Source organism: Centropristis striata, chromosome 24 (assembly GCF_030273125.1).
Source record: "Centropristis striata isolate RG_2023a ecotype Rhode Island chromosome 24, C.striata_1.0, whole genome shotgun sequence".
NCBI classification, from domain to species: Eukaryota; Metazoa; Chordata; class Actinopteri; order Perciformes; family Serranidae; genus Centropristis; species Centropristis striata.
In genome coordinates this window covers 2,315,311-2,327,483 of record NC_081540.1, presented here as the reverse complement: position 1 = coordinate 2,327,483, position 12,173 = coordinate 2,315,311, and the positions used below count along the sequence as shown (strand labels likewise).

Genomic DNA, 12,173 nt, shown 5'->3' with positions numbered 1-12,173 from the left:
AAAATCATCATCAAGAAACCATAATATTTACAACTTTTTTAGTCATTTTACGCCTTTTTTAAGTCATTTTACAACTTTTAAAAATCATTTTACGTGTTTTTTGGTAATTTTACGCCTTCTTTTAGTCATTTTACGTCTTTTTTAGTCATTTTACGTCTTTTTTTTTCATTTTACGTCTTTTTTGGTAATTTTACGCCTTCTTTTAGTCATTTTACGTCTTTTTTTTGTCATTTTTTACGTCTTTTTTTGGTAATTTTACGCCTTTTAGTCATTTTACGTCTTTATTTAGTAATTTTACGGCTTTTTTTAGTAATTTTACGGCTTTTTAAAATCATTTTACGTGTTATTTGGTCATTTTACACCTTTTTTTAGTCATTTTACGGCTTTTTTGGTAATTTTTTACTCTTTTTTCGGTCATTTTATGCCTTTTTTGGTCATTTTACGCCTTTTTTAAGTCATTTTATCCTTTTTTTTAAATCATTTTACGTCATTTTTTGTCATTTTACATCTTTTTTGGTCATTTTACCTGTAGACACTTTCCATGGTTTTCTAGATAATAACCAAAATCATTATCAATAAAACCATGTCAAATGTCTAGATATCAGCTCTTAAATTAAACTCTTATCAACTGGTTTTGTTGTTATCATTATATTTGTCCAAACAAATGAACCTTTAGTTGAACCAGGCATTAAATGAACAAGAAATTGAGGGAAAAAAAGTTTGAAATAAGGTTTTTCGGCTCCAGTCCGACATTTTTCCCCCTTTTTTTGGGCTCTTTTGCTCATAAAGGTCTCCGACCCCTGATCTAACCCTCCCTGTCTCTCTCTCTCTCCACCTGCAGTCATCACCTCCACCTCGGTGAGGGAGTACACGGTGGTGTCGGCGGACCGCGGCTCCGAGGCGTTCTCCTTCCAGCTGAAGCAGAACATCACGTACCGAGACTGTCGCCACGACAGCCGCGCCGCCGTCCTGGAGACGCTGCAGATCACCATGGAGAGAGTGTTCGTCATGTACGTGAAGGAGGAGAGGATCCTGAGGTACGCCATCACCAACAAGATCAGCCCGCTGGGAGGTGAGTCACAGGGAGGAAGACCTTTAGTCCTCTGGTTCAGTCAGGCTGCTTTTAAAGGAAGAGTGATGTTGGGAACTCAGCTTGTTTCTCTGATTATTTAACATCCAAACGTTCAGGAGGTTTTCACCAGGAGCTGAATTATCCTCAGGAGTCTCTACCACTCCAAAACAAACAGACCTGGTGATTTCAACTGTTAAAACACTGAAAAAAGAAGTTATATGTTAAAAATCAATGCTTTTCTGATGCAGTTTGGCACGTTGGTGGACTAAAATCCTTCATCCAGTTAAAATATATGGTTAAAAACAACTAAGATCTAAGAAGTTTATTGTAATAATGTGGCATAAAACTGATTAAAATGATAGATTTCTCTTGTTTAGAAACATTGGGATACTGTAAGCACGCAACTCAACCAAATATATAACAAAAATAGCCGTTTTTAGACATTTAAATGCAAAAAATGTAGCTAAAGGTCGACACTGGTCAATTATATGGTTTCTCTTCGATATGTGTGACAGACGGCCTAAGTTTATTATAATAATGTGGCATTAAACTGATTAAAATTATAGATTTCTCTTGTTTGGAAACATTTGGGATAATCTAAGCTCACAACTCAGTAAAATATATAACAAAAACAGCCGTTTTTAGACATTTTAATGCAAAAAATGTAGCAAATACTCGACACTGGTCAATTATATGGTTTCTCTCTGATATGTGTACCAGACGACTAGAATCCTTCATCGGGTTAAAATATATGGTTAAAATTGAATAAGATCTGAAAAGTTTATTGTAATAATGTGGCATAAAACTGATAAAAATGGTAGATTTCTCTTCTTTAGAAATATTTGGGATACTGTAAGCACATAACTCAGTAAAATATATAATAAAAACAGCCGTTTTTTAGACATTTTAATGCAAAAAATGTATCAAAAGGTCGACTCTGGTTCATTATATGGAAAATCCTTCATCGAGTTAAAATATATGGTTAAAAACTACCAATATCTGAGAAATTTATTATAATAATGTGGCTTAAAACTGGTTAAAATGATAGATTTATCTTGTTTAGAAACATTTGGGATAATTTAAGCACACAAAATAGCCGTTTTTAGACATTTTAATGCAAAAAATGCAACAAATAGTCGCCCCTGGCTTATTATATAGAGACACCAGTATGTGAGTGACTGTTTAAATCCACTCCAGAGCGTCTCTGTCAGTCTCTGAGTGTCTGAACACACTGGAGGCGTTGAAAACGTGAGGTTTTTCTGTTCCAGCGCCACAACTCGCCACCAGACCACCTCGTAATTGTTGCAGCGCTGCCACAGAAACCTCAGCCAAACCGCGCTGCCTGGGCTCTAAACACACAGGATAATTACCCTCCGAGAGCAAAGAGAACAATGTGGGAACGTCTGAGTTACCTCAGCGGTCGTCTGCTGCAGGCTGCAGACACACGACACCACTTTAAGACTCGCTGCACCGCAGCCTGCGTCAGCGCCCGCTCTCATCTCCGCTGCAGGACCATGATCGGCGTTTAGGACCTACATTAGGACAAGTGTTGACAAAATCCTGGAGACAGAACCGCTCCGATCTGTTGAGCACATTTCAGCAGGAAGACAAAAATGTTTTCTTATTGTTCCAGTTTTGTTTGTGCAGCACTTCTTTGTGGAGCCAAAACCACAAAACCTTTGGGCTTTTGACCAGATTTGTTTAGTTGTTTGGCATTTCTGAGAAATATCAAATAATGATAATGATTTGCAGTTATGAAACTGAATCACCGTGACTGATTTGTAATTGTGTCTGACTTTTACAAAAGTTAAGCAAGAGTTTTTAAAAATTAACTTCATGCATTTGTAATCCGAGTTGGTGAACCCACAAATTGTGAAATAAATCTTTAAATGAATACCCAGTTATGAAACAAAATCACTATGATTAATGTGCAATTGTGTGAATTGTGACATTTACAGGGCTAAAGTTAAGCAGATTTTTTTTTCAATTTGGTTGCATTTTTAGATCAGATTTGAGCTTTTCGAAGCAGTTTTTGTATATTAAGATCTTGCATTTTTATCTGGTTGGTGAACCCACAAATTATATATATATGTCATGAAAAAAATTACTAGACCACCCTCAACTTCTTATTAATTTTAATGTCTGGTACAACTAAAGGTACATTTGTTTGGACAAATATAATGATAACAACAACAATATCTGATAAGAGTTTGATTTAAGAGCTGATATCTAGACATTTATTATGGTTTTATTCCTAATGATGTTGGTTTTTATCAACAAAACCATGTTAAATGTCTAGATAAATTAAACTCTTATCAGATATTTTTGTTGTTATTATTATATTTGTTCAAACAAATGTACCTTTAGTTGTACCAGACATTAAAATGAATAAGAAATTGTCGGTTAAAATGGGAACTTTGAGCACAAACGTTCAGGCGATAAATTCAGTAGCTTTTGAGCATATCGTGTGTATCTGTCCGTCTTAATGCCTTCATGGTTGTTAAATCTTTACTGTGTGTGAATGGTAGATTAGCACATTGAACAGCAGCCACAGAAACAGACACACATGCACTGATTTCTTTTGAATTAGATTTTTGAATCAGCTTTTCTGATGTTTGAATGAAGTAAAAAGCTAACTTTATGCTATAAAGAACTGCACCACAAAAACCTTGCTCTTGTTCCCACAACTTTCCCTCTTCATGTATCATTTTTAGTGCAGATTGTAGAGAAATTTGTGCTGGTTGCAGACATCCTACTGTGGAATCAGTCGGACGTACAGATTTGTCTCAGTGAACCTGAACGTGACAGCAACTCCAAAGAGTCCCATAGAGACCTATGAGAACTGGGACCAGACATTTCGAGAAGAAAACAAACTTAAAATAGTTTTCAAAGCTGCAATGTTGCAATTTTTTTAAACTACAGTTTAAACTTTTCTTTCTGATGATGCTTCATTTTGTTTTTATGACTCACGGTTTGTGAAAAATAAGAGTAGTTTGAGAGGTGAGACATTTCTCAGCTGTTAGATATTAGAGAAGAAGGTTATTATACGTCTTTAATATGGACGTTTTGTGCATCTTTTTTGTGTTATTTGTATCTATTTGTAGCTGTTTTATGCCTCTCTGTAGTCTTTTAATGTATCTTTTGGTAGTTTTGTGCATCTTTTTTTGATAATTTATTTCTTTTTCTAGTTGTTTTATGTCCCTGAATAGACATTTAGCATATTTTTGGTAGTTTTGTGTTTCTTTTATGTATTTTTTGGTAGTTTTGTGCATCTTTTTTATAATATATACATTTTTCTAGTTGTTTTATGTCCCTGAATAGACATTTAGCATATTTTTTGGTAGTTTTGTGCATCTTTTTTATAATATATACATTTTTATAGTTGTTTTAGGTCCCTGAATAAACATTTAGCACATTTTTGGTAGTTTTGCATTTCTTTTTATGTATTTTTTGGTGGTTTTGTGCATCTTTTTTTGATAATGCTTATTTATTTCTAGTTGTTTTATGTCCCTGAACAGACATTTTGCATATTTTTAGTGCAGATTGTAGAGAAATTTGTGCCAGTTGCAGACATCCTACTGTGGAATCAGTCGGACGTACAGATTTGTCTCAGTGAGCCTGAACGTGACAGCAACTCCAAAGAGTCCCATAGAGACCTATGAGAACTGGGACCAGACATTTCTAGAAGAAAACAAACTTGAAATAGTTTTCAAAGCTGCCATTTTTTTCAACACTCTTTTCTTTGCCCTCCTGGTCTGATGAAAACCAGAGAGGGACCTCAGAACATGTCGAGGTTTAGACAGAAAGAGACAAAGACGGGAAGGTTTCTGACTGCAGACCAAGTTTCTGTCAGTTAGACGTCAACACGTTGATTAAAAAGGTTATGATGACACATCTCACACACACACACGCACACGCACGGATACACCCGGAGCACAGCTGGAAGAGCTTTGGGGATCAGGGGTTTTGTAAACATGGGTTAAGTAGTGTGTGTGTGTGTGTGTGTGTGTGTGTGTGTCTCTTACACTCTCTGGGAAATAATATCCTAGCCAATGACAGATTTTCTGTCGGGGGGGTTGCCGGGCAGAATAGCTGCCCTCTGATGTCATGAGAAGCAGAGATTGCAGCAAAGCTTCAGACAGAGAGAGAAACACTTTTATTTATGTCACAAAATATCATTAAAGTACCTCATAATCTTTTTTGTGCATATTTCTGTATAATGTTATCTATTTGGAGCTGTTTTGTGCCACTTTGTAGTCATTTTATGTACTCTTTTGGTAATTTGTGATTTTTAAAAAATAATTTATATCTTTTTTTAGTTGTTTTATGTCTCTGAATAGACATTTTTGCATAGTTTTGGTAGTTTTGTGCATATTTCTTATAATCTACATATCTTTCTAGTTGTTTTATGTCTCTTTGTAGACAATTTGAATACATTTTGCATATTTTTTTATTCTTTTAATGTCAAAATTACATTTTGTGCATCTTTTTTTGTAATTTGTATCTATTTGTAGCTGTTTTGTGCCTCTTTGTCATCTTGTATGCATGTATTTTTTGGTAGTTTTTGCATATTTTTTTGTGACTGACATCTTTTTCTAGTTGTTTTATGTCCCTGAATAGATATTTTGCACATTTTGGATAGTTTTTTTGTTTCTTTTTAATGTGTTTTTAGTTACCTCCCATCACTGGTAATAATGGATCTGGTGAGTCAAAAAGCTTCAAAAATGATTTTTAATTTCAAATATTTTTATTTGGATTTTTCAGACACATGTTCATGTTGATTACAAAGTAGACAGTAGATCCTTATTTTAACAAACAAAAAGTGCAAAAATGATTTTTATTCACAAATGGAGCACCTTTAGAGTAGAAAAATAGTTACATTTATGTCATAAAGTGTAATTAAAGGTTATCAGATACGTCAGAATCATTATTTTTCTCTTCTATAAATAAGTTTCAGCTCAGAGAAACGCTGGTGTGGCCTTCAGTCAACAGTGTGATGGAATAGAAGAAGAATTTGTAGAAACAGCATGAAATAGAAACAAATTATGACCACAAACACTTCAGGGAAATCATATCTGGACTGTGTTTGTTTCTTTTTCTGCAAAAGGAAACGTTTAGACTCATAATGACACCACGGCCAAATATGCAGCAGCCGCCTCCTTCAGACTCTGCAGAGGGGGATTCTAGCAGAAAAGCTGTTAGGCAACACGTTTAAAGGGAAATATTGGGATTTTCCTGATAATCTGTCATATTCATAATGTTACAATGTTGGCAGCTCATATTAAACGTGGACAAAGTGTCAAATAATGCAGTAAAAGTGTGCAGAAACTTCAGATTTTTGACCGTTCTGAACAAAGATTGCTGACAGTGTCTTCTATTTACCAGAGGTTTTGTAATTTTTTGTAGTTTGTATGTGTTTTTAGCTGTTTTGTGCCTCTTTGTAGTCATTTTATGTATTTTTGTGCATCTTTTTTTTTTATAATTTATATCTTTCTAGTTGTCTTATGTCCCTTGCATACATTTTAGGGTTGAAATTTGGAATTTGCAAGTATTTCAATGAGTGCCCTATTAAGGGTTAAAGTGGTGAATCTGGGAGAAAAAAGTTGCTTTTTCCCACTTTTTTCTCATAAATCTTTGCAGATTTGCCACTTTAAATCTCTTAAATCTGCAACTTTTTTTCTTGTAGATTTGCCACTTTAATCTAGTAAATCTGCAACTTTTTTCTCGAAATATTACCTGAAGTTACCAAATATACTTCTTTGCCTGATAAAGGGTTAAGGCTTGTACTACATAAATCAACAAATCTTTTTTTTTTGCTCTCTAGCTGTAAACTGAAGCATCAGAGGCTGTTCTGGTTCCTGGTGTGAGTTCTGGAAAGTGCTGTAGGACCACTAAGACTCTTTAAACACCAGTCTGACTCTAAATTTCAGGTCATTTCAACGTGTTAGTAAAAGTCGGTGATGATGGATAATATTGTGTTGCAGCTTCAGACTTCACAGCCTCACACTGTTATAACTGGACAACCAGTGTGTGTGTGTGTGTGTGTGTGTGTGTGTGTGTGTGTGTGAGGAGGCAACAGGTGGGAAACTGCAGCCGCTGCTTTGATGGTGTGTGTGTGTGTGTGTGTGTGTGTGTGTGTGTGTGTGTCTCTAATTAGGGCTCAGTGTTTCTGTGTCTCATCTCCGTCTCTCTCTGACTTTAAAGAGTCTCTCTGTCTTTGATAATGAGCCAGACTCTCCCCGTGGCCCCGAGAGACGGAGACAAGCTGTGTGTCTCATTCTCTTTAGGTGTAAGTGTGTGTGTGTGTGTGTGTGTGTGTGTGTGTGTGTTGTTGTTTATAGTGGATGATGCACTTCATGGTAGAGAAAAAGTCCATCGTAAAACACTTAAACATCATTAAAAACAGACATAAGCCAGAGGTTTTCTTCTCAGTGGTAAAGAAAATGCATCACTTCTGTCCTTTTATGTCTTTTTTTTTTAACATTTTTAGCTTTTTTTGTAACTTGTATCTATTTGTAGCAGTTTTCTGCTTCTTTGTTGTCTTTTTATGTATGTTTTTGGTAGTTTTGTGCATTTTTTTTTATAATTTATATCTGTTTCTAGTTGTTTTATGTCCCTGAATCGACATTTTGCATATTTTTGGTAGTTTTTTGTCTCTGTATAGTCATTTTTATGTCTAATCACTTTAAATGTATCATGTTTTTTTATGTTTAATCTCGACCTGAAAAGTAACTAAAGCTGTCAGATAAATGTAGTGGATCAAAAAGTACAATATTTACCTCTAAATGCAATGAAAAAGAGCTCCAAAAAAATGATTTTTATTCACAAAAGGAGCACCTTAAATACTAATTTGACTTCAATCAACACTCTGGTTTTCTACCATAAGAAAGACTGGACAGTTTTTGCTTTTTTATCTATTTTCTGGTGTTTTTCTCTTCTTATTCTTGCAGATAACTGAGCATATGTGCACAAATCTCTCTCTTTAAACTTCCGTATTTAGGATAATATTTAGATTGTGTGCTGTGTGGTTTATTTATGGAGATATTTAGACAATTTGACAGCATCTGAAGTGTTTTTTTCTTTTTATCCTGCAGCAAAAACACTTTTTTTTAGAGCCACAGCCTCACTCCAAAGGCAACAAATAATCAGATAAAAGCTTTTTATGGTCTCAGTGCTAATTAAAATAATTTCAGCGGTTTGTTAGTTGGTATAAAAGGAGTTTTTGTCATTCTGAGCATATTTAAACATCCTTTACATTCTTCTCTAATGATCCTCGTGGTTTCCTTCTTCATTACGATGTTTTTCTTCCTGATTCTCCAGAAATTAGTCTGAGGTTTGACTTTTAAATTGTCTCTGCTTCGGAATGAGGAAACCCCACACACACACACACACACACACACACACACATCCGCTCTCATCCCCCTGTCTGTCTGTGTGTGTGTGTGTGTGTGTGTGTCTAACATCATCCATATGTTGAGTATCTGAGGGAGGAAAGCGTCCTATGGGTCTCTGACTGATTTGTCCATGTGTGTTTGGTTAACTGAGTCATCAGACGTTTAGAATAAAAGATCTCAATTCATCTCAGTTCAGGACATGTTATAATAATAATAACAATTTAACAATTTAATAGTGTTTCTGTCTGAATGTCCAGAGAAAGTCCATTTTGTTTGTTTTGTGCCTCTTTGTAGTCATTGTACTAAAGTACAATTAATGGAATAAGTTACATTCCACCTCTGGTTATTTAACATCTCTTTTTAATCCCTTTATGTCTTTTTTGGACATTTTGTACATCTTTTTGTGCAACTTGTATCTATTTGTAGCTGTTTTGTGCCTATCTGTCGTCTTTTTATGTATTTGTTGGTAGTTTTGTGCATAGTTTCATAGAATTTATGTCTTTCAAGTTGTTTTATGTCCCTTTGCAGACGATTTGAAAACATTTTGCATAGTTTTTTTATTCTTTAATGTAATTCTGTGTTTTTATGTTGAATCTCGACCTGAAAAGTAGCTAAAGCTAAAGACTTCTCTCCTTTTTCTCTCTATTTGTTGTTGTTTCTCTCGTGCAATCTCTGCTTTTTCTACTGTTTTCTACTGTTTCATTGCCATCACGATCATGAGAGTATTTTTTACTTTTGTTAACATTGCATTGGACATTTGTGCTGTGTTCATCATGTGGTGTTGCAATAATCTTGCAGCTGGAGTTGCTTGTGAACTCGTTCGACCGTGCAAACTTTACTTTTAACTAAAGTTCTTTGGTGGCTCATGCATCTTTACTTTAACCTTGCAAACTGCTGGTTGGACACTCAATATTTATTGCAAATGCACAGTATGCATGTTCAAAGAATGCTCCTAAAAGTGGAATAATATCTGCACATCCTGCAGCTTGTTTTGGAATAATACTGCAGCTTTGTTTATTTGATGGGAACTCACTGATTCACTTTTTCTTTAATGCCACAAATGTCACTTCAAATTCTCTGCGGCTACTATTTTTTAGGAGTTGGTGGACATAAAAAATGACAAAAAAAAACATAAAATGACTAAAAGAAGACACAAAATGACCAAAGAATGACAGAAATTGACCATTGATGTCTCCGTGTGTCCTGGTGTCCCTAGTGGAGCCGTCTGGTCCGGAGCTGGTGAACCCGTGCTACGCTGGGACCCACGACTGTGACACCACGGCCCAGTGCCTCCCACTGCAGGGACAGGACTTCCAGTGTCAGTGTGCTACTGGATACAGAGGAGACGGACGCAACTGCTACGGTAACTTTATCAACGTCTTTATATCTTTATACCTTTATATGGTCATACAGGTTCACATAGAACACACCGTAAAGAGTCAGGACAGAGTGTGTGTTAGTGTGTGAGGACGAGCACTTCACACACTAACACACACTAACACACACAGTCTGTGTGTGTTAGTGTGTGTTAGTGTTAAAGAGTTAAAGACGGTTGAAGGTTGAAGGAGACGAGTCTGTGTTTCATCAACATCTGAACATACAGAGAGGAGAGAAGTCAAGGACACACTTCTCTCCTCTCCTGTCTCCTTGTTTCCTCCCCTGTTTCCTCTCCTCTCCTTGTTTCCTCCCCTCTTGTGTCCTCCCCTTTTCTCTTGCTTCCTATCCTCTCTTTACCTTGTTTCCTCTCCTCTTGTTTCCTCTCCTCTCCTTGTTCCTTCTCCTCTTCTCTTGTCTCCTCTCCTTGTTTCCTCTCCTCTTGTTTCCTCTCCTCTCCTTGTTTCCTCTCCTCTTGTTTCCTCTCCTCTGCTTGTTTCATCTCCTCTTGTTTCCTCTCCTTGTTTCCTCTCCTCTCCTCTCCTCTCCTCTCCTCCTCCTCCTGCTCTAGTTAACAGGTCCTCCAGGTCTGTGAGGTGGTTCAGGTGTGTGATTATCCCAGCAGCAGGTCTGTGTGTCCTGCTGTCAGCCTCAGGCTGGGCCTGGGTTCCCACCACTGGGCCTCACTATCTCTAGTCTCATCATCATATAACATATATAAACTCCATAAAACCCTTTAATTAGAGCTGCTACACACATGCAGGGAGCTCCATGTAGTTAGATCAGGACTCCTGTTCTTCAGCCGTTTGATTTAAGATAAAACCCGTCTCCCTGTCCCTCCTCGTCCCTCTGCAGACGTGGATGAGTGTGCTGAAGGTTCTGGTTCTTGTGGAGCTCATGCTCAGTGTGTCAACCTGCCGGGGAGCCACCGCTGCCAGTGTCAGAGCGGCTACGAGTTCGGCTTCGACGGGAGAACCTGCGTCGGTGAGTAGAAGAGAAAGACCTGAGTTACTGTATTCTAACTAACTGTACATTTAGTCATTTAGAAGACTCTTTTATCCAAAGCGACTTACAGGAAAAAAGGGGAACAAAGGGGAGCTATTTAATATAATTTATTAGCTCGCTTTCAATTTCAAAACTTCAGTGTTTTTTACATTCCAGCGTTCAGTTTTTATGCTCCACATATCTGGAACAAACTCCCAGAAAACTGCAGTTTAGAGATGCCGCTTTTTCCTAAAAAGGCTAAAGCACCTGGACATCTAATTGACCAAAAAAGACTTAAAATGACCAAAAAAACACACAAAATGACCAAAAAAATGCACAAATTGACCAAACAAAAAGACACAAAATGGCCCAAAAAAAGACACAAATTGACCCAAAAAGACGTAAAATGACCAAAAAAGACACAAATTGACCAAAAAAGACATAAAATGACCAATAAAAAGACACAAATTTACCCAAAAAAAAACACAAAATCGAACAAAAACAATGTAAAACTAGGACTGCGCGCAGTACTGAACGGGCCCTCGCAGAGTGGAGCCGTCGGGGGAGGCGCCGTCAGGGGAGGGCACATCAGACGCGGTGCTGTTGGCTCAGTCCCTATGTGTACCAAATTGTATGTCTCCTACCACTGTGCTTGTGGTAGGTGTAAAACATGTTACTTCCTGTAGCCAGCAGGGGGCGCTATGACTGTGTGTCACTATTGACCCGTGGGTGTGTCCCGGGCTGGACCCTAATCACGTATGTGAAATTTGGGACAGATTGGACAATGTATGGTCAAGTTATCCAGTCTGGTATTAGATGGCGAGACGCCATATTTTGCCGCCATGCCACGCCCACATAGTGTGACCGTCGGTAAAGCTTTCAATAACTTTTGATCCCAAACGTCTTGTGATGCTACTGACCAAGTTTGAAGGCAATAAGGTGAAATTTGTAGGAGGAGTTTGTTAAAGGATGCAACATGGTCCTGTGATGAAAGGGGGCGTGGATATAGCATAAGGGGCCGGGCTTTATGAAATATTGTTATGTAGAAGTGTTAAGGACTGGACTCTGATGAAGCATGAGAAGTTTGGACCAGATCGGACAAAGTATGTGGAAGTTATAACGATTTCGTGTTTTATGGCGAGACGCCATATTTTGCCGCCATGCCACGCCCACATAGTGTGACCGTCGGTAAAGCTTTATACAACTTTTGATCCCAAAGTCGTTGTGATGGTACTGACCAAGTTTGAAGTCAATGGGGTTAAATCTGTAGGAGGAGTTCGTTAAAGTATACGGCGTGGAAATGGGGAAAATTCCATATTCGATCCAAGATGGCCGACTTCCTGTACGTT

At 37.3% G+C, this 12,173-nt stretch overlaps 1 protein-coding gene across 1 annotated transcript in view; it reads left to right on the top strand.

The window, feature by feature from the left end:
- Window positions 1–12,173, top strand: part of nid2a (nidogen 2a (osteonidogen)) — a 67,172-nt gene that overhangs the window by 25,982 nt on the left and 29,017 nt on the right. The window contains exons 14-16 of the mRNA XM_059327674.1: window positions 842–1,072; window positions 9,683–9,829; window positions 10,696–10,824. Coding sequence (XP_059183657.1) covers window positions 842–1,072; window positions 9,683–9,829; window positions 10,696–10,824 — 507 coding nt within the window. The remainder of the gene's footprint in view (window positions 1–841; window positions 1,073–9,682; window positions 9,830–10,695; window positions 10,825–12,173) is intronic.